The following is a 21,182-nucleotide window of genomic DNA, read 5'->3' on the forward strand; positions in this document are numbered from 1 at the left end:
AAATAGTCTTTATTTCTTGATTTAGCAGTTTTCTTTTCAACCTGGCTGTAAAACATAAGGAAATCAGTGTATTTCCACCTTCTCTCATTTTTTCTCATTACCTTTTGTTACAGTATTTCTATACTGTTTACAGTGTTTGTATTCAAAGTTCTAGTTCTTGTGCTAGATCAAATGGACTCTGCTCATTTGCAGTTCTTTGGCATACATTCTTTTTTCTACCCTAGTAATTCTTCTTCTTGTAATTTCTTCAAGAAAGACTCAAGGGCACTATATTCTCTAGGTTCTCTGAGTTCATATTTGAAAATGTTTATTGCCACTTAAATGAAAGAATATCTGTAGATTAAATACCTGGAAGCAGGATTGCTAGGTGTCAAAGCATATATGTATTTTTAATTTAAAATATGTGATGAATATTTTCAAAATATACCTATTTACACTCTCAAGTAACAATATATAAGTGCCTACTTACCCACATTTCTGCTTAACAGTGTTTATTAAGGGTTTTTTCCTTCAATCTTTGTGAATCTCATAGGTATAAAATAGTATTTCGTTTTAGTTTTAATTTGCAATTCTCTTGTGTCTGAGATGGAGTGCCTTTTCAGATATTTAAAGAGCCCTTTGGCTTTTTGCTCTGCCTGCCAGTGTACTGGGTCCATTTCTGTTAGGTTGTTCTCCTTTTGTTTTTGGTGGCCTTTCTTTATATTAAGACAGTTATCCTTTTGCCATTTGAGAGGCCAGTGTTTTTTTCCTAGTTGTTTGTTTTTATATGTTAATCTAGTTTTTATCAATCTTTTCTTTCATGGCCTCTGGAGTTTGTGCCCTGTTTAGGAAGGCATTTCTGCACTATGAGATCATTAAATGTTTTAAAAAATTTTCTCATAGTAATATTAAATTCTCCCCCACCCTGTATATTTTTGAGCCACAAAGCATAAGTAATTTGTTTTGGCAAGATGTATGAAATGGGTCTGATGTAACCTTTTCTTCAGATGGTGACCCTGTCGTCTCAGCAATATTTATTGATTAATCCACACATATTTACTTTTAGAAGTCATCAGTATAGCACTGGGAACAGATAGGATCACACAGGAGTATATTGTAGAGCGAGAAGAGGGCCAAGGCCCAAGTCTTGAAAGAATCCCAATAAATCAACTTATGTTTGGGGAAGATGAGCCAACAAAGGAAACTGGGAAGGAACACCCAGAGAGATAGAAAGCCAAGATCCCAGGGATTCAGGAAGCGAGTGAAAGGGAGATGCTCAGCAAGATGAGTACTGGGACCTGTTCACCACATCCAGGCACATGGATCTAGCAAAGGCTAGACTTGAGTGCATTCAGAAGGGTATAAGAGGTGGGAGATGGCAAACGGTGACAATCATTTCAAGTTTATCTGTAAAGGACAAAAGAGCAAAGATGCCTGTAGAGGAAAGTTTTTAAAGGTGGGAGAAATTTTTGCATGCTTAAATGCTGATATGAAGAATCTAGTGAAGAGGGAGAGGTGGAGGCAATAAGTGAAGAAAGAGATGATCAGTAGTGAAAGGTTCTTAAGAAGGTGGCACAAAATCTCAATCTGCCAGAAGTAGGAGAGACCACTTGGATGTTGCAGCAGGAAGAAAGGACGTAAGGATGGAAACAGAATATCTTTGTTCACTTTTTTAAAAAAGTAGCACTAGGTTAGGAACCTATGATAGAGGTAGGATAGTGGATGCCTGTTAGATCCAGCAGAGGTCAAGGGTCATGTCATTGAGGAGCTGCTTGTAGTAAAGGTGTGGTGGCTGTGTTGAAAATCCAGAGGATCATCTCCATTAGGTTCCAAATTAGGACCTTTGGCTTAGCTGCTGTACCTGGGTCTGGGGCCAAGGGTCAAGCTTTTCTCACAGCCCATCATTTTTCTTCCCCCTCCCACCTCCCACCTCCCAGTTGGGCTTTGTTTGCCGCCCACATTAAACAGAGCTCCAGCCACAGCCTCATTCCTGTTGCTGCAGTGGCACAGAGGGGCCCCCCCCACTCACTGACCCCTGGTACCCCATCGTCTCAGATCCCAGTTCATTCTGATCCCTATTGGAATTCTCCTACAAGCAACCTTGAGCGTGTGGCTTGAAGGGCAAGGAAACTCTCCAGGGGACTAGTTTCTGTTGCGGTTGACTTCTCAAGGGCATCCAGCAGGAAAGACCTTTTCACTTGAGCCTTTGTTGAAAGCTGTTTGGTGCTGTTCAGAGGCAGAGGAGATAATTCTGCACTGGCTTTCTGGTGCTCTGCTCTCTCCCTGCCTCTGCTCTGGTCCTGAGCATCTTCTCTTCTGCAGGGGGACGCAAACTTGCCTGATTCCAGAGACTCCTGGATAGGGGAGGTGTGGGGCCGCTCTGCAGTGAGAAACAGTCAGCTGAACCTGGCCGGCTCTGCCTGGAAAACCTCAGCCTGCAGTGAGTGGTGGGGGCAGAGCTACCTACCTGGTGTGGGGACTTTGGGGCTGAGGTCTGCCAGATCCTAGGGAGCCACTGTCCCTCAGGAGGCCGTTGCTGCCCTGAGGCCCTGATGCTCATGCCGTATCAAGAGCCTCCACCTATTCATTGTAGGCCGCAGAGCCTCCCTGGGCAGTTGCTGCTGTTCTCCATCCAGCCTGTCCAGCCTGGGGACCTCCTTCTCCTCCTCCTACAAGGATTTGGCCAAGCACATCGTGGACATCTCTATGGCTGATGTGAGGTTTCCTGTAGCCGACTCCGCTGGGTGGGGAGGAAGAAAGAGAGGGGAAGGAACAGGGCAGATGAGGGCTTCTTCAGCAGCTATCTTTACAAAAGCGGGGAATTCAGTAAATGCTGGCCTGAGGGACTAATCCAAGAGTCTGCTTTGTACCAACCGTGCCCACTAATTTGGGTGTGGTCACTGTGTCCCCAGGTAATGGCTGCTTGCTCAGATAATCTGAACAACCTCTTCAGTGGCCAGGCAGCAACTGGCTGGAAGTAAGTTCCTTTGCACAGTGTCTTCTCCCTGTGGCCCCGCTCACCTTCTCTCCTCCTTTCGCTTCTCCACCCCAGCTTCCTTGAGTCCCTCACCGTGAGCTCTTCCTCTGTGACTCTAGAACCCAGCTTTCATCCCCTCCTCCTCTTCCCCACTCTTGGTGTCTCCCCCAGCCATCAGGGCGAGGAGCAGGAGGTGCAAATGTACTACAAGGTGTTTTCTACTACTCGGCATGGCTTCCTGGGGGCTGGTGTGGTGTCCCAGCCACTGTCTCACGTGTGGGCAGCTGTGAGTGACCCCACCTTGTGGCCCCTGTACCACAAGCCCATCCAGACAGCGAGGCTGCATCAGCGGGTGACCAACAGCATCAACCTGGGTAAGCCCAGGGGACAGAGGCAGCAGGGTCAGAGGCAGTGTTCTCGGGAGGCAGGGTACTCAGTTTAGGTCCCGCGGGGTGTCAGGCTGTGGGATGATGGGGTGTCACAGGGCAGAACTCGGTCTGTCCATGTACCTTCTGACTTTCTGCATCCCTGCCCCTCCAGTGTATTTGATGTGCAATACCACCCTGTGTGCACTGAAGCAGCCAAGGGATTTCTGTTGTGTCTGCGTGGAAGCCAAAGAGGTGCCTGCCTTGTTGGTGGTAAAGATGTTGTGGGAGGAACTTGGACTGGCGTGTTGTGAGAAGCAATCTTTGTGGGCATCAGGTCCTCTGGGGGAAGGAGGGCAAGTTGGGCCAGGGTGGGGGTGGCTTGAAGGCTGGCCCAGTGTTGCCTTCCACGGTACTGACTGCACTGGAGCCTGTCCCTGTTTGTCCCTGTCCCTCCCATATCACGTAGGCTGAACGCACATTGCTCTGTTTCCAGGGGCAACTGTCTATCATGGCAGCTCAGTCTGTGTATGATGCGTCCATGCCGAGACCCAGCAGGGAGATGGTCCGAGGGGAGATCCTGCCCAGTGCCTGGATCCTGCAGCCCCTCACTGTGGAAGGGAAGGAGATCACCAGAGTCATCTACTTGGTCCAGGTGATCCACCTTGTGTAGCTGGCCTCACAGCATGCCTTGATTTGACCCCAGTCCCATGGGAGCTTTCTGTATAGCTGTTCAACATCCTTCAGTACCCAGGACCTGTGGCCTGAGAGCCGGAGACTCAAGGGTTTCTTGGGTCACGAATCAGTGGGGAATCAGAGAGGAAGGAATGAGGCAGAGTTGATCAACGTTCTTCTAAAGCTGCTCTTACCAGAGCCTGGCGGCCTGCATCCTCTGGCTGTTCCCAGGGTCCTCAGGAGATAGAGGAGTCATTGTGAGGCCGAGCAGCACCCTCAGTTCCCTGACTTGACCTTTTGTCATTGGGAAGTGAAGCTTTTGCCTAGATCTGAACAGCAGAGCACAGGGCTGTAGACAGTTCAGTTCAGAGCCTCTCCAGTCACAGCAGCCTGGGGTGGCTGCTTATGGCTGAAGTGTGCCCCGGTGCACTCTCTTGGGTCTCTCTGCACCTTTAACTCTTCCTTCTCTGTTTATTTCAGGTAGAACTTGGTGCTCCAGGATTCCCCCCTCAGCTCCTAAGCTCCTTCATCAAACAGCAGCCGCTGGTTATAGCCAGACTGGCTTCCTTCCTTGGTAGTTAGCATCTCACAGTCAAGATGGCGCTCCAGGACACCCCAGAGATGCTGGGGCAGCTCTTGTTACTCTCCGTATCCTGATGTAAGAAGAGCCGAGGCTACCTGCTGTGGGTGACTAGGCACAGCACTCAGCCCCGAGTTGCCAGCAAAACCTGGTCAGTACTTGGTCACAGCTGGCACCTCTGCAGAGCAAGGGGGTCTGAGCTCCTGGCTGTCCAGAGTGAATGAAGCTCAACTCACCTTTTTGGATTTCTCACCTTTTTTTTTCCCCGTCTCTGGGACCCTATGGCATACAGGCCACTCAAGGATCAGGACTGGACACAGCCAGCAGAGCTGGGAGCCTGCAGTGCTCTGACATGGTGCTTACTTAGTTCGGCGCAGCCCTAGGGCTAATAGGGAAGCAGGAGCCATTGGCCAAGACTCTGCTCAGAATGTGCTCCAGCAGTCAGCTCCACTGTGGGATGGGGTGTTAGGAAACAGAAAACGGTTTAAAAAAAACAGCTGCACAAACCAGAACACCGATTTAGAATTGTTTCTCCTCCTTGAATTTTTACAAAATGCTTTATTATTAATTTTTGCTTTGCCCCCCTCTTCCTTTCCCTCACAGGAGAAGACAATTGTTTGGGTCTTGGCCCCAGTAAGGAGTATAGAGTAATGCTCTGTCATGGAGCCACCACTCCAGAGCTCAGAATGGGAAGGCCACTGTAGAAACTGGCCGGATAGATTTGGGGTTAGGGTGGGGGCCTAGCTCTTTGAGGAGGACTTGGGGTGGTACGTGGGCATCTCATTTCAGAGATGAAAAACTGTCTTTTGAAGACAGGAGGGAAGATAATGGACCTCCTACAAGGAGGTAAGTGATTTGTTAGGAGGAAGCGCAATTCCATTCCTTACCTCTCTCAGGGACTTGGTCCCAGCCTTCAGTGGTCTCTTGAGCATTCCACGCACTGCTGTAGCCCCTTCTATTCTAGGATGGGATGGAGAATGGGTTCAGTTTTCTTGTAACTTAGCCTGGCTGAACTCGAGCTTTGAATATTCTGTACGGTTACCTTAAGTGTAGGGGTCAGAGAGATTCTCAGCTTCAGTTCTGGTGCCCAGAGTCTTTGGTGGAAGAGGGTGATCATATGGGGATTGAGAAGATGTGGTAAAAGGTAAATTTCTGTATAGTACAGCAGAGGTTTATTTTTCTAAAAGTATCTGCAGTATTTTGTTTTTCTCTTACCTCAGATTAAGTTATTTATATATTATTGAAGGTTTTTTTTGATTGCTTTTAAACTTATTTTTCTGATTAATGTTTTTGGTTACACTTGATATATTTAACACCCTATTTATGTACTCCTATCTCTGTTCATATGAATCTCTAAGACCACTGATTGACAAGTGCAGAACACTTGCAAATTAAAAGTCCAATGTGTACTTTTATTCAGTGAAGACTACCCTGGGATAGCCTAAGTGTGTCGTTTGGGCTCAGAATTCAGCCTGGTGATTATGATGGCAGTAACTACTCATGGCCCAGTTTCAAGCTATATAGTTTACACATATGTATTGAGTGTTTCCCATGAGCTCAGCACTGCTTTGCACATACAGAGCAACCAGATAAGTTGCCCAGCTATGGCCAGCTATAGCCCAAACATGAACATGAGGGAGGATTCCAGAACAGATTCCACTGCCACACTCAACGGTGACCACAGACCCCTGGAAGGAAGCTCTTTAACAGGTATGTACCTCTAGGGCTTCTGAGGTAGAGCCAGCAATGGGAATCTGAACGGTGGTTAGCCTGGAGGTGACTGTATCCCCTAAACTAGAGAAGCCACAAGCCAGGCATGTGAGTCTGCAAATCTAAAGAACATTAACTGAGGCTGATCTTACAGTAAAGTGCAGAGGTGTTAAGGATAATCCAGGGACCTGGCTCCAAATGATCAAGAAGTCAGGTTTTGGTTAAGACAGGTGGTTCTCAGACTTTATTGTGCTTCTGAATCACCTGAAGGACTTGTTACACCCCAGGCTGGCCCCCACCCTAGAGTTTCTAATTTACAAGAGTGGAGAGGGGCCTACATACTTTTATTTCTAGGAAGTTGCAGGTGATGATGAGGTTGCTGGTCTGGGGACCACACTTTGAAAACCACTGATACTGGTAGAGAGCAGGTATATGGAAAACAACCTAAATACTAATGAGTTCACTAGTTCATTAGCTGCTTGTCTCTGTAATTCCTTTCTTATCTTACTGCCTGCCTAAAGTAAACCCTTAAGGTTCACACCGGCCAGCATTGTTTACTGAATTGGGCCTGTGCGGTTTAACTAAGTGGGCTTTAAACTCAGCATCCTTGGGGCTTCAGGCTTTCCTCCATGCTTGCCTGCCTGTCCCACCTCACATGGAGCTTGGTGTCTGCTTACCTCGGGGCTCAGCTTCCTGGGGCAGTGCTTTCGTTCAGCCACACCTGATGGGTGCAGAAAGATAAAATATTTCTTAAAACTGTTTTGGTTCCCAAGCATTCAGAACTTCCAGAATTTGCTATAGTATAAATTGGATTTAAAGGACAAATGAAGAGATGAAGAAAAAAAGGTTCAGATGCAAAAACTTATTAGGATGAGCTGAGGGGAAGGGAGGTCACTGCCTGACTGCACAGAAGCATGATTACAAAGTGGTATGAGACACACCCCCATTTTTAACTTTCTGTGCTGATGGGACCTACTGTAAGGGCTCCCAACTGGCTTTACTAAAGTCATACAGCAGACCTCTTTAGATCCAGAGCATCTTACCCTTCCCTGGGTTGGAGACCTTTGACAGCTGGGAACTTTTCTTCTAAGAAATACAAACATATGCACAGACAGATTTTGCAAGCCACTTCAAGAGGGTTCACTGAGTACCCTTCTCCTTTCCCTGACAGAGACTGAATCTCTCTGCACACTGCCAAAGTAGAAAAACCATGAATTTTAGAAGAGTGAATTTAATGCACATTATCAAGGTGGTGCTTGCTTAGTCAAAATTGGTGCATCATTTATAGGCAGATAGAATGCTTTTGTTCTGAGCCAAATCAAACACCCCCAGCCCCCCAAGAAGCAAGCATCACAAGTGGGCAGTATCTGGTGAGCAGAAACTTCTCACATCCTAAACCTTTAAGGAGTTGAACAGATGTCAATACTGTTGGCAGTGGCTTAACAAGGGCCCTAGGCTCTCTGGCCTGCAGGGTCTCACATGATGGAATATTTAGGCATTGCTAAGTGGCCAACCAGTGGGACAGCTCTACCCTGTCAATGCCCACCTCCAAGCCCATCTGAGATTTTGCAGCCTTCTACAGGGACGAGTAAGGTGAAAATAACTAGACATGAAACCCTTGGTAAAGAAAACAGTTTATTTTAAAAAGCTCTAATGTTCTGCCCGTGCTTGGCCCCTGGATGGAGCTAGAGTCAAAAGTTACTACCTGCACGGGACTGAAGGCAGGCGGGGTGCAAGGTAAAAGGCAGGTTTCTGTTGGGCGAGCCCCACACTTGTTGTACGTTTTTAAGGAGATGGCAGTCCAGCTCCTGGTGGTAAGAAAATGTAGACTCCCAAGATTCATGTTTAACTTTACTCACAAGTTAAGCAGAAGTCACTTCCCTCTGTCATGATTTCCCAAACCACAAAGCTCTATGAGATGCTGGGACAGCAGCAAGTGGGGCTTGAATCTTGTGTCGACAAGCCCCCACACATCATTTCATAATAAATGCCAACTCTTCTTCAGGACTGGAGTCTCTAGGTTCTTCCACCATAATCCTGAATCGGGTGACCCCCTCCTTCCTTTAGGACTTGGGATGGTGAGCCCGCAGTCACGGGGATGCCAGGCTGCCACTCTCTTCCTTCACATGTGAGCAGGAAGCCTGATGACAGACTGAGCTACTTCCACACCAACAAGGGTCAGGGTGGGCACTTGGGGTGGCTCTGGGGCCTCCTCCCGAGGCACAGTCAGGCTGGGTTCCAGCGCTCTGGCGAGATGCCCAAGGTAGGGCCGCTTCCCAGCCCTAGCTCTGGGCCAGCACAGTGCCTCGGTTTGGCTGCACCAGCTCACAAGCTCTTAGCTGAGGTTGTGGCACATGGGGTTCAGCTAGAAACAGGTTGAACAGTGTTGCTAATTCTTCAGAAAAATCCTGGAATAAGCAAAAAGATGACAGAAAAGGCAGACACATAATTCTAGATTGTTCACCCTTTTTACTAAAGATCAAGCCCAAATATCAAGCCCTAGCTAACCAGACAACCTATTTTATTTTTTCCCAACTGCCTTCTACCTGGAAATGGACTTGAAAACCTTGTCCCATTAGTACTCTAGGATGCTCAAGTTCTGGCAGGGAGAGTGAACTCTAATGGGAAGCTCAAAACCACTAATGAGTACTGAATATGCACATTATTTCATCTTGAAGAACCCCAGGAGGTCTAAATTATTCCCATTTGATGAATGAAGAAACTAAAATTACTTTGCCCCAAATCACAATAACATTAAGGACTAGCTGAGATTAAAAGCCAGGTTATTCTGATTTAAAAAACTCACACTCGGGAATTCCCTGGTGGTCCAGTGGTTAGGACTCGGTGCTTTCACTGCTGGGGCCTGGGTTCCATCCCTGGTTGTGGAACTAAGATCCTGCCAGCCGTGTGGCGTGGCCAAAAAAACCCCACAAACCCCACGCTCACTATGCCATGCACTAACTATTTGCCCCTTGTGTCTTCCCTTCTTCCATGGGCACAGCCCTTCATACAATAGATACTTAAATGTGAAGGAGGCCCCCCGCAGCAGCCACTTCATTTCAGGGTGGTGCTCAAGAAATCTGATAAAATCCACTGAGCTTTGCGAAGATCCTAAGAATGCCAGGCCCCATCACTTGCCCCCTTTCAGGATAAAAGGGACATATGACACCTGTTCTCTCTCCAGGTAAAAGGAGACGAGGACTCCTTACCCTTGGCCACTGGGCCTCACGGAGGCTGCCCAGGCAGGCCTCTATCTCCATCCGTCCCATCAGACCTTTCTCTACCAGCTCCCGGAGCAAGAACAGCAGCAGGTCCCACTACAACACACACGGAGGAAGAGGTCAGGGTGGAGGACTGCACAGCGACCATGATACAAAGGGCAGAGCTGCTGAGGAAGGAGGGGGAGACGAGACGAGACTAAGGGAGTCTGAGCACGGAAGAGAAGATAAGCACAGCCTCAGCAAAGGGGGACTAAACCAGCTAATATTTGGGGTGGGGGTGGTAGGAGTAACACACGACTGCAGAGGCTTCTCAGAAGCCCACCTGCCCCCCTCCCCCCACCTCTCTGGCTCACCTCCCTCGGCCGAGTGGCTGCCAGAAGCCCCACGTTTCTGGGCCTCAGCAGCAGCTGCAGCGGAACCGGCACTTGAAAGTCGTCCTTCCACAGGGAAACCAGCATGAGCAGGAGCCTTCGAGCCTGCCCTCTCTCCAACTGGTGCTGTGCTGGGGGCCCTAGGACAGGAATTTGATCTGCAACTATGGGGAGAGAGGAATGCCAAGCTCTAAGAAATGGAGGCAGGCTCACGTGGCCCTGGGAGGACACAGTAGAAAAAAGCTGTTTTCTAATCTTGCTTGTACCCCACCCTGAGAACTGGGGGATCTGGCAACAGAGTGATGTGATAAAAAGGAGCCATACCAAGGAGGGATGCTAACTCCACAGAGCACTTTGCCAGATGCTGCTCAGCAGGTGGGCACAGGAACTGGGGGAAAAACAGGGAGACCTCGGACATTAGCACCATCCTTAGAGCAGCAGCCCCAAGCCAATGCAGCTCTGATTATTAGGCGCTGGACAAGGATACATAAGAAGAGCATCTTGCCATGTCTCACCTGGCGGCACTGCAGCATCTGGCCCAGCTGGCCTAGAAGCTGCTCCAGATGCTCTGGGGAAACTCCCTCCTCAGAGTCCCGGGGCCCCACGGCCAAAGAGAGCACATCCTGGAGAGAGGGGCAGAAGCAGTGTAAGGCTTCATGCCAGGCCAGGGCTGAGGAGGCCACAGAGAATGTGGCTCGGGGTGGGGATCAGCCAGGGGAAAGAGGCAGAAGGAAAAGGAAGACAGGGCCCTGGGGTGAAGTAATGGGCAAAGGTGCCCTTAGACTTTGGGCTTGGGCAGGACAGCACAGCTGGGAGAAGCAACCAAGTGGACAACAAAGGAACAAATGGAGCAGGTACACCAAGGGACAACACACTGCCAGAGAGCTCAAGAGATGGCACTCATCTTGGGACAAACTCACACCGAGCCAATTCCCAGACAGCATCTTACTCTGAAAGCATTCAGGGGAACTGTCCTGTCGTGTACATGTCGTACTATTTTCTGTCCCTCATGACTCTCTGTTCATCTTCTCAGGAGAGTTGAGGTTTCAGTACAGAAATCCTCTGCATGTTGAAAACCAGTAGCTAATGGCTGCTGAGAGTTTTCTTCTCCCTCTTACTCTTCTAATTTTACTCATTCCTTTTTAGTCCCTATTCCAAATCTTTATTCTCACACTACTACCCCAGATCTGGGTCACTAGTTTAGGACTCTGCCCCAATCACTCAATTCTGCTGCTGGAGCACGAAAGCAGCCCAACAATTCGTAAATGAACAAGCATAGCTGTGTTCCAATAAAACTTTATTTACGAAAACAAGCAGCAGGCTGGATTTGGCCCACGGGTTGTCAGCTGACTCCTGCTTTATAGACAGTATCAAAATTTTTTTTATCAAATTAAGAGCATTGATAGATTATTCTTACTGCCTGTAACTAAACAAGCATCACCTCCCACACAGGAGAACCCTTCTGAAATCATATCCCAATACTGCGGTGACTGTTCCATAGAGACGTTCCTACTGCACTGGACAGCAATTCCCTACCCCACCCCCCATCATCACCTGTGTAACGTGTACTCAGTCAACAATTTTCAAATCTACCCCTTTCACCCTTTTGGGTGATTCAAGTACAGAAGTCAGAGAACAGCAGTTACGAAAACCATTCAGTTCAGTTCTGCCCTACCTAATCCCATTCAGTAACAAAATGGGAACTAGCTGGACAACACAGAAAGCTGCCACACAAATACTGGAGTGGAGGGAGAGAGGAGGGAGACTAGGAAAAGAGCAGGGAGAGGGAGGAGGGGAGCCGAAGGGAGTAGGGAGCTGTGTACTTTTATCTCGGAGATGAGGTGGGAGGGGAGGGGAGCATGGTGCTCACAGGCACGGGAGCAGCCCCTCCGCTCCCCCCGGGCAGCTGGCTCAGGACCCTGGGCTCGAAGCATGCGACTCACAGCCGCTTTCACCTCCCTTCTGATCAGCGCTGCAAGTCAGAGGGAGGACAGAAAAGGGGTCATATCAAAGCAGTCCTGCACAGGCTCACCATGCCAACCCATGCCCTTCCCTGTTACCAACTGGCTCTGAGTCCTATCTACCCCACATGGCCTCCAACTTCCTGCCAGTCCACTTTTGAAAAACTTGGTCAGCCACTCCCCCCTCCCTGGACCTTACCTGTGACATTGGCTGACAACCAAGCACAGGCTTTCTCTGTTGCAAGCCCCACAGCAATGTTCTCTGCACTGCTCAGAACCTGTGACACAGAAGTTCTGAGTCAGGGGCAAGTTAGGACAATGACGAATGCCCAAGTCCAGGAGTGACCCACCTGCCACCAGAAGCCTCACACATACAACCCCGCAGCACTCCTCTCCCACCACCAACCACCCAGCCCGCTAACCCCAGGACTCCTTCCTACGTACAGCTGCTGGGGTCTCTTCAGGGAGCAATGCCCTCACGGCACCAGGGCTCTTCTTTTGGCAGAACCTGAAAGGAGAAAGAGGTCAGTGATGTCTAGATGCATCAGCCTGGCCCACAGAAGGAAACGCCCCGAGTGCACCAATTGCCCGAGCTGGAAGGGCTCTGCCTCAGAGGAAGGGATCCACAGCCCTCCGGCCCCACCCCAGATGCCCTTCCAATTCAACTCTGGACTCTGGGCCCTAAAACCTCTAAAAACCAAGATAATAGCCTACAGAGCAGGCATAAAAAGCACAAAAAAAGCAGGGTGGGGAGAGGACATGCAATAAAGGATGAGTATAAAAGAGGAAAAAGAGACAGGAAAGTAAAACTAAGAGGAGAGCGGAGATGAGAGGATTCAAACAGAATGGTGTCTTACTCCCGCCCCTGGGTCAATGCCTGGGCCCCATGAGGGCACAGCTGGGAACATAAGATCTCCAACAGCTGGGCTGGATCACCCCCTTCCTGCCCCTGTGTCACCAGCTGCTCTTGAAGAAGCGACTCTGCCTGGCCCACCAGATCTGCCACCAGCGTGGCCCTGTAGTAGGAACAGCAAGGTTTTGAGGTAGTTGGAAAGGGTGAATCAGAAAGGGGCTGCAACTTCAAGGAAACCTGGTCAGAACTAACTTGAAAGAACGTCAGCAATTTTAGCCTCCCCCTGTCCCACCTGGCCCTTGTCCTCTATCACCCGCTCCCACGCTGCCCCTCAGCTGACTTTCCTCAGTTGGGCAACAAGGTGTTATAAAGGAGAAAATCGTAAGGAAATGAGACTGGGGACCCTCAACACCTCCATTCCCAATCCCAACTCATCCTTCACTTGATATGCTTGACACAGTTCGAGCCGATTCTCTCTGCCACAAACTCCACGGTCCTGCGCAGGGAGGGCGGCTGGTTGTGGAAAAAGGCTTGAGCCAGCTGTGCCTGTCGGGAGGAGGGGGCAGGGCAGTGAAGGGCCCGCTTTCCCTTCTCCACTGCACGGCCCCCCGCCTCCACCCTGCCCCCTACCTGCAGCCCTTGGGTGGTCCGGGGAGGCTGGGCTCCCAGGCCGGTGGTGGTGGTGGGGGTGATTTTCCTGACGAAGCCCCCACTCCGTCCACTGCTTCCTGATACCCAGGAGGCAAGCAGTTTGCGGAGCTCTCCTGCATCAGAAAAGCCCAAGTGTTTAAGTTCCAGAACCGTCCCACCCTCCCCAGCATCTTGACTTTTAAGCATTTATGAAATAGAAAGACTGAGGCACCAGGGAGTGCCTAAGAACAGAACAACGTATTGGGGCACTGGGCCCACAGGATGCCTTTTGGGTACTCATGAAGGGACAGGCCAAGGACCAAGGACCCTCTGAGGGGAGACCAGTATCCTCACCAATATAGGGGCAGCAAGTGTAGAGCAGGTGCTGGTCCACCACAGGCATGCTGTCCTGGGGGAGAGAATAGGCCAGTGTTGGGAAGGCAGGCTCCCCAGTGTGCCAGAAACGGGGTGGTCAGGTAAGAGAATTACATGAAAGACTTCAGTCTCTATTCTGGCTTGTCTCCTGCTGGGCCCTACCGGGAAGCCTGCCTCCTTTACTATTGTGCTTCCCATGGCTCTGGCTTGACCCCAACACTCACCAAGCCATGCTCTGAAGCTACTGTGTCCACCTCAAAGGCATCCAACTGATCCTCTTCCAGAAAGAACAGGTCCTCAGGGACTGTAGGAATCTGGCAAGAGATTAGGGCAGTGCAAGTCAGCACTTCAGAGATTTGTCACACCTCCTACCTCATGGTTCCAGGGTTTAGACACCAGGTTCAAAGCCACCTTCCTCTGAAACTATGGCAATCCCTACACCTCCTCTGAACCTTCACCTTCTGGCCCCGCCCTTGTTCAGACTCATACATCCTCCCTTTCCCTGTCTTCAGCCACAGTAGTCACCCCCCTTCTCCAACCTGGACCCTCACTCCACCAACCTGGAAAAGCCAGCCCAAGACAGCCAGCAGCAGCAGCTTGTTCAGGAAACACATCTCCCCTTCACTCTCCTTTGACAAGACCAAGCTCCTAAAAGGTAAATGAGGGTGTGAATGGAGTCTGTGCAAAGAGAGAAATGGAATGCAGTACCAGAAAGCTATCACTGGGAAGGTACTTCTCAAAAGCAGACCTAAAAGGGACTGCTGTTGTACAAGATACCAGGTCTCATCACCCCTCCCAGACCTGTACTCCCTTCTGAGCTGGGCCACAGTAGGAATAGAAAAGGGCCAATCGAAGTGCAAATATTCAATAACTGACCACTGTCTTTCCTTATGGATCAAGGCCTGGCCTGTTCCCTGAGGGTCAGTTACGGCTACAGTACCACACAGGAAGCACAGGCTGCTTGACCCTCTTCATAAACAGCAGCCTCAGCAATGTTCTCCCCGCACCCTTTTCTCAAGCCCGCTCTCTCTCTACTCACCGATGCAGGTGCAGCAGGAGAGTGAAGACGCTGCGGTAATAGTCCAGCATAGGGACGATGTGGTCAGCCAGGGAAAGAAACTCCACCAGCCATGGCACTGTGAGCACTGCTCGGCGGGCTCGCAGCCCCTGCTGCAGCAGAGCCCGCACATCCAGGACCGGGGGCACCTGGCAGGGCCAGCGTCAGTCAGTGGGTGGGTCAGTCCCAGGGGCTGGGGGAAGCCTTCTAATGCCATTGCCTTGCAGCTCCTCCCAGCTCCCTCCTTACCAAAGCCCCCAATCACCTGGCTCCTCAGGGCCAGAATGGTGTCCTGGAGCTCACGGGTCGGGGGTGGTTCGGGCCCCCGGTATGGCAGGAAAGCCACAAAGCCCAGGAATTTAGCCAGAAGCCTTAGGCTGAGCAGCACCACAGCAAACTGCCTCCGTTCACCCTGCAGGGCATTAAGAAGGAAAAGGTCCAAGCATAAGGCTTCTAGAACAAAATCAAATCTGTGGGATTTCTCTGGTGGTCCAGTGGTTGAGACTTCGCCTTTCAATGCAGCGGGTGCAGGTTCGATCCCTGGTTGGGGAGCCAAGATCCCGCATGTCTCATAGCCAAAAAACCAAAACATGAAACACAAGCAATATTGTAACAAATTCAATGAAGACTTTAAAAATGGTCCACATCAAAAAAATCTTTGAAAAAAAAAGCCAAATATGTTACAGATTTCTTCTTGAAAATACCCTTTCCCCCCTAGGTCAGAACCCCATCATCTCCCTTCTGCTTTCTAACCTGCCAGTCCACGTCTGACTCCCCATCTTCATCACTGGGCTCAGGCTGAGGCAGGGCAAGGCTGTTGAGCTCCCGGATCTTCAAACTCAGGCTATCCATGAGATGCTGATTAAACTGGAAGCTATGAAGGGGAGGGGGGAATAAAGGTACTGGAAGAAGTGTAGGAAGGACCAGAATAGAGAAGAGGTGCTCCAGACAGAAAGGCTCAGCAGGGTAGACAGAGGAGGCCAATGAGGTTACCTTCATGGGTGAAAGAATGAGAAGGGAAATGCAGGCAGGAAGTGTGAGTTAGAAGGAGCCCAGGCAACACCCAGTCCCACCCTGTTATATTCCAGACAAAAAAGAGAAAACGCTGCCCTTCTGTGAACAGAAACCTCTTCTGGCCTCTGTCTCCACTCTCTGCAAGACAGGAGACCTTTACCTGCTGGCACTCAAGATGAAGTCCCTGAAGAAGCCCTGACAGCCTGGAAAGGTGGGGGGTGGGCAGGGCCCCCCACTGCTCTGAGGGGCCACAAGCCGTTCCTGCAGGCGCCGCAACCGCCCCAGCTTGTCAGCTCCAAGCATATTTAACACATCCGGAGCCTCGCCCAAGACAGTGCCCCCAGCACCACCAGGACTCTGACACATCTGGGGCAGGGGGAGGAAGAGACAAATCAAAAAACCAGTGAGTTTTTCCGGAAAGATGGACTGAACAAAATGAGGAGGAAGTGATGAACTCTGTATCATGTGCCATAGATATGTTTTTTTGAGGTCTGGATTATATTCTTATTTTTACAGGTGAAGAAATGGAACCTGTAAGATTCAACATCTGCCTAGGGTCACAAGAGCTAGGATTTGAAACCAGACCTGAGTCCTAACCCTGTGCTCTTTCTACCACAGCACAAATCAAGGGCAAGAAAGTAGCGAGGTGCTGAAGGAAGGCCAGGAGAGCCGGGTGTCTGAGGAGGCCCGGGGAGGCAGGAGATGCAGGGCATGGGAGAGAGCGCTCCGGCTCCTCTCTGGCTTCCTGAGTTTCAACCACCACCCAAAGAGCAGAACTCTTGTTCAATCTCCAGCCAAGGACCTGCCTGCTTGCCTGCTCTATCCCAAAGTGCCAGCCATTACTTGGCTGCCTATAATACATACTGTCCACTGTAGATTAATCAGTCTCCCGCTGGGGCTATTACCTGGAGAAGCTGTTTTTGGAAAAGTCGAACAAAATGGCTGTGGCTGCAGGCTGCAGAGAGTTGACCCATCATGGCTCTGAGGAATAAGAGGCAGGGATGGAGTGTGATGGAAGGAGGAAGAGGGAGAGAAAGATCTGAGAGAACAAGCCAACCCTTGGGCCTTTCAGCCCTTTACCAGGGGCTTGAGCAGACCTCTGCCAGAGCTGGCTGGCACAAGAATATGGGAAAAGGTAAGGGACAACACTCTCCTCAGCCCCAAGACCCCTCAAAGCTAGACATACACTTAACCAAACATGAAATAACACCACCCCTCTCATCTTCAGCCTACACCGAGCGCCAGTGAGCTTCATGACCAACGTGGATGAGAGGATCACCGGACAAGAGGATATTCTTTCTGTATCCTAGTTATCTAGCTATGCAAAGTTATCTGTATTGTCAAATGAGATGATGGAGAAAATGGAGGTCGGAAAGGGTCTAAAACTTGGGGCAAAACTGAAGCAACCTGAAATAAGAGCATTCCACTTTTTCAAGCATTTGCAATCACAGAGCAAGTATGAGTGATTTCTGAGTGGAAGGAGCTGGAGAGACAAATCGCTTTTGAGTAGAGGCAGAGGTGGCAGTAACTGAACAGATTAAGGAGGATAGAAGAAAACAGCTTTGCCCTGAAAGAACAAAGCCCTCCTCCAATCAGCTACCTAAGCACCACTGGGCTACTCACTGCTGGAAGCAAGAAAGACAAGGTGACCGGTGTATGAGCACGTACCTGATCCTGCTGCCCAAGCCCTTCTCAAAATCCCAGCCAGGCTCCTCATGGCGATCTTCCCACTCTCGAAGCACCTCATAAAACACATCCCTGACAGACACATAAGAATGTCCGATCAACTGAAGCACAGCTGGCTTAACTCATTCTCAGGAGTGCCTTCCCTAGCTCAGAAGAACTGAGGACAGGACTATCCACAGCCCCATTCCTTATCCTCTCCAGGGTTCCTTATGTGATAATGCTACAGACCCGGTAGCAGTACACCACATGCTTCACATACTTCTGTGGGCAGTTAAAGTTGTTCTGGCACTCTCGTCTGAGAACCCTGTGACTAGAGTCATACACCTGCGAGAAGGCTGCTAAGGTCAGAGGTTCAAGTCCACGGGCATGAACAGAATGAGGCTAAGTGGCCCTTACGATGTTTGCCAGGAAGGGCCTGGTAGTGCTAAACTACCACCTGTTAGTGTCAAACTCCTAGTTTCTATGAAAATGACACAGGCTGCCTATCCCAGAGAAAGTCCTGCTTCATCCCCTTCCCCCAAAGTTCCCTTTTCTTATCACCTCTGTTTTTTAAAAGTATGAAAGGCTCGATCACTGGAGAAGTTGGCACGATTGTCAGTTTCTGGCTGAAAGGAGACAGCTTGTGCAGAAGGTGGCATCGCCAGAGAGACCTAAAACATGGCAGTGACAATTAGGGACTGAAGCTGGCAGAGTTCATGCTCAGAAAACTTCATCCCCATTCCAGTGCAAGTGATACTACAGTGATGTGAGCTGGGCTGCCTGAGTTATGAGACCAGAAAGGGTCAGGTCCAGGCTAGTAGATGTCTAAGATGGGGACAGTACCTTGGCAACACTGCCCTCGTAGGCATCTCGCAGGTGGCCTTGCAGAACTGGTGAGAAGCACAGTAGCCGTTCATTCTCAGCCAACAGCTTCAAGGTCCCTTTGTCCAGGTGGGAAAGAATGCTACAGGGACAAGAGCACAAATGACCAAGAATGGGACAGACTGAAAATAAGCTGGCACCTGCACACCACACATCATGTTACCTGGAGCATGGAGCAGGTACAAGAAGAAAAGTCATGGGCAAAGGATTAAAGATGATGAAGGCAAAGGGGAAGGAAATGAGAGAGAGACCTTATGGAGCAGCGAACAAGAGAGCAGGGCAGAAACATTAGATAAACCCAAAGGTCAGCTACCAAGACCACCAGGGGCAGTTTGATTCTTTCAAGGGCTAAATTCATAGCCTTGACACAAAACTGAAGTTTACGTGTAGGAAAAGGTCCAGAGTCACTACACCTGTTTCAAGCACAAGCATGTACCCCAAGTAACAAGAGAACCAAGTGGACAATGGGAATAAGGCTCAAATGCCTCTGCTGGGGAAACTCACTGAAACTGATGCTCCAAAACCTGCACTGCAAAGAAGACACAATCATGGACACTCTGGAACAGAGGACTTTCCAGGGAATCTAGAAGAACAGTAACAAGTTGTTGGCTAAGAATGATTTCATTTCCAGACCCCATTTCTCAAAGGAGGCTTGTTTACCAACCTACGGCTCCTGGACTTGGTTCAAGGTCACTGTCCTTGGCAGCCAACATCCTCCGGGCGGTAAGGAGCTGAAGGACGAAGAAAAGCTCCAAGAAGAGGTTTGGTACCAGGTTTTCTAGATAAGAAAAGAAAGTCCAGGATATTGAACACCATTCAGAACCAAGGCTCAGTCCTACATGCCTTATCAATTCTTTTAACCTGTGGTTCTACAAGTACCTCCATTTCAGGCCCTTTGCTCTCACTCACCTGCAATGCATGAAGAGTAGACAAGGGCTACCAGCTCCAGACGCTCGCGGGAAGATACTCTGGCAGGGTCAGCGGGTTCAGCTGTGAGGTTTCCTGTCCAGCTGGGGTGAGGACATCCTGATTCTGGGGTGGGACAGGTGGGAGCATGTGACTGCTGCAGCAGCTTAGAGCTATGGGGAAAGAGAAATGTCATGAGTAGTCAGCCTGCCTTCCCCTCCACAGCCATACTCAGGTTCCTCAAAGAGACATCCGCAGCCCAGGAAACAGACCCAGGGTTCCCAGGGGACAAATCAATCACAGGGAAAAGCCCTGCCAATCCCCCACAGAGGAAGCTGACATCCCCGGGAGCAGCAAGGCCATACCGCTCCTTCCTGAGCATCTCCCGCTCCTCTTGCAGACTTCTGCACCCTGGGGGAAAGCCATGGCCCCAAGAGCTAGTGTCCAGGACTGAGGGTTGGGACCTGGGGACACAGTTGATTGGGGGTGAGGTGAAGCAAGTCTTGGGCTTGGAGAGTGACCGCTCTTCGCTCACCGGAGTTGGGTTGATCCTGCGTGAAGGCTTGGTCCTGCTGAGGAGTAGCCACAGGTTTTTCTGATATTCCTTTCTTCAGGCATCTCCCCCTCCACCACCACCTCCACCACAACAGTCTGGACCCCCTGCAAAATGCCCCTCACCATGTAGTTATCTCATCCCCAACCTTTCTAGCCACGCTCTACTACAGAGCACCCAGCCTTAGTTTATTAACTCCCCTAGTAGAGCCTTCGTGCCACCCATCTCCCGGATGAGGGCTGATTCTCACCCTGCAGAGCCGGGGGGAGCCGAGCCTACGGGAGGGAATTCTTCCAGGTTGCTGAGGTTTGGCGGATCACAGCGCGCGAGGCTGGGGCTGCCGGGGCTGCCAGAGCTCTTGGGCCTCCGGCCCCCGGCCCAGGGCAGGCTCTCCCCGCTGACCCCCTCCTCCAGGGCCCCGGGGCCGCGGCCTCCTCGCTCACGGGCCGGCCCCGGGCCCCGCCTCCTGCCCCCACGGCGGGCCGAAGGGGCCTCAGCGGCGGTGGCGCTCGAAGGCTCGGTCGGAGGGAAGAGCTGGCTGCGCGCCCCGCGGCCGCCCCGCGGCGGGCCTCCGGGTCTCCCTGGCAAGGCTGCCGAGGAGCCAGAGGCCTTGGCAGGAGTTGGGGGGCCCTGCGGGAGGACGCGGCTGCTCTGTTCCCTCAGGAAGTTCAGCAGGAATGGTACGAATTCCTTCCGCAGCGGCCGAAGTGAGATCAGCGCGGCCGCCTCCCCGGGGTCATCCTGAGGGAGAAGCAGCGAGGGGCGAGAGGGTCAGCTGCCAGCCCGGGGCCGCAAGCAGCCGGGGCCGCAGGGCGCGCTGAGCGGGGTGGGCGGCCGGGGGTAGCAGCCCCTAGCTGGAGCGCACTCGGCCCGGGCTGACAGCCAGGCACCCTAGAGGAAGAGGACGGGAGGGGTGGTACCTCCCGCGGGAAGCAGATTCGGGCCAGCCTGGGGGCGTGTCGGCGCTGTTACCTCCGAACTCTGGGCGCCGCGCGCGATCCACCGCACGGCGGCTGCGACCGACAGCTCCTCTCGCAGCAGCGACTCCAAAACGGCCGCCATCCCGGTCCGGGCGCTCTGGGGCGATTGCGCAGGCGCCGGCGCGCCACGGGCGCCCGGAGGGGGCGGGGCCTGCGCCGCGGGGCGACCGTTGGGCCGCGGGGCAGAGAGGGCGGGGCCAGGGCGCGACTGAGACCGGGACCCGGGCCGGCGGCAGTGGCGCTTCAGCAGGCTGAGGCTACGCCCAGGTTTTGGTTCAAGGCTGTGGATGGGTCCGCGGTTCCCGACAAGAGGTACGGTGGTCCCTCAAGTGCAGCGCACCGCTATCGGTGAGGCCCGGCCCCGGCTGCCCTGGCCCGAAGGCGACCTGCCGGGACTCGGGGACGCGACGGGGGAAAACAAGGGCCCG

General features: G+C 51.4%; 2 protein-coding genes and 2 long non-coding RNA genes across 12 annotated transcripts in view; 1 reads left to right on the top strand and 3 right to left on the bottom strand.

Annotated features, from left to right (window-relative positions):
* The window catches only part of STARD9 (StAR related lipid transfer domain containing 9), a 128,969-nt gene extending 123,108 nt beyond the window's left edge, over positions 1 to 5,861 (top strand). For all 3 annotated transcript variants that reach the window (XR_010839665.1, XM_067029080.1, XM_067029081.1), the window contains 7 exons: positions 2,302 to 2,419; positions 2,573 to 2,694; positions 2,892 to 2,956; positions 3,128 to 3,330; positions 3,497 to 3,576; positions 3,818 to 3,976; positions 4,477 to 5,861. Coding sequence is in view for 2 of the 3 variants with exons in the window: in XM_067029080.1 (XP_066885181.1) it covers positions 2,302 to 2,419; positions 2,573 to 2,694; positions 2,892 to 2,956; positions 3,128 to 3,330; positions 3,497 to 3,576; positions 3,818 to 3,976; positions 4,477 to 4,578 (849 nt within the window). In the remaining variant the exon portion in view is untranslated. The remainder of the gene's footprint in view (positions 1 to 2,301; positions 2,420 to 2,572; positions 2,695 to 2,891; positions 2,957 to 3,127; positions 3,331 to 3,496; positions 3,577 to 3,817; positions 3,977 to 4,476) is intronic.
* On the bottom strand, positions 1,333 to 5,087 carry LOC131753151 (uncharacterized). Its single transcript, XR_010839667.1, has 3 exons — positions 4,191 to 5,087; positions 2,447 to 2,719; positions 1,333 to 2,359 (listed from the first exon to the last, which is right to left on the bottom strand). It is a non-coding gene; the product is annotated as an uncharacterized lncRNA (long non-coding RNA).
* On the bottom strand, positions 5,305 to 7,491 carry LOC136793817 (uncharacterized). The gene is made up of 4 exons (XR_010839668.1): positions 7,330 to 7,491; positions 6,964 to 7,007; positions 5,619 to 5,670; positions 5,305 to 5,536 (listed from the first exon to the last, which is right to left on the bottom strand). It is a non-coding gene; the product is annotated as an uncharacterized lncRNA (long non-coding RNA).
* A 413-nt stretch (positions 7,492 to 7,904) lies between these two features.
* Positions 7,905 to 20,839, bottom strand: CDAN1 (codanin 1). 7 transcript variants are annotated; one of them, XR_009334574.2, is made up of 28 exons: positions 20,747 to 20,839; positions 20,025 to 20,515; positions 19,587 to 19,793; positions 19,225 to 19,394; positions 18,980 to 19,093; positions 18,820 to 18,898; positions 18,277 to 18,397; positions 17,995 to 18,104; positions 17,437 to 17,526; positions 16,674 to 16,749; positions 15,929 to 16,134; positions 15,508 to 15,628; positions 15,020 to 15,166; positions 14,737 to 14,903; positions 14,258 to 14,345; positions 13,922 to 14,011; positions 13,677 to 13,731; positions 13,323 to 13,456; positions 13,135 to 13,238; positions 12,697 to 12,855; positions 12,284 to 12,347; positions 12,039 to 12,117; positions 11,749 to 11,850; positions 10,394 to 10,501; positions 10,203 to 10,266; positions 9,861 to 10,042; positions 9,496 to 9,603; positions 7,905 to 8,694 (listed from the first exon to the last, which is right to left on the bottom strand). XR_009334574.2 is itself a non-coding variant. In XM_059057125.2 (28 exons), exons 1-28 carry the CDS (start codon positions 20,834 to 20,836, stop codon positions 8,569 to 8,571), a joined length of 3,696 nt encoding a protein of 1,231 aa, XP_058913108.1. In that variant the 5' UTR covers positions 20,837 to 20,839; the 3' UTR covers positions 7,905 to 8,568. The 7 variants fall into 7 exon arrangements, 5 of the variants coding, with proteins under 5 accessions (XP_058913108.1, XP_058913109.1, XP_058913113.1 ...); XR_010839666.1 differs by having other exon boundaries at positions 9,496 to 9,674; positions 11,702 to 11,850; XM_059057125.2 differs by having other exon boundaries at positions 11,702 to 11,850; positions 19,587 to 19,790.
* Between the last annotated feature and the right edge of the window lie 343 nt (positions 20,840 to 21,182).

Source organism: Kogia breviceps, chromosome 3 (assembly GCF_026419965.1).
Source record: "Kogia breviceps isolate mKogBre1 chromosome 3, mKogBre1 haplotype 1, whole genome shotgun sequence".
In the NCBI taxonomy this organism is placed as follows: Eukaryota; Metazoa; Chordata; class Mammalia; order Artiodactyla; family Physeteridae; genus Kogia; species Kogia breviceps.

Coding starts and splice junctions, on each gene's coding strand:
- CDAN1 (XM_059057130.2), bottom strand. CDS start 20,836: ATGGCGGCCGTTTTGGAGTCGCTGCTGCGAGAGGAGCTGTCGGTCGCA. Junction 19,794..20,024: donor GCTCCCCCCGGCTCTGCAGG/GTGAGAATCAGC, acceptor GCTACTCCTCAG/CAGGACCAAGCCTTCACGCA. Junction 18,105..18,276: donor ACGAGGGCAGTGTTGCCAAG/GTACTGTCCCCA, acceptor GCCATGTTTTAG/GTCTCTCTGGCGATGCCACC.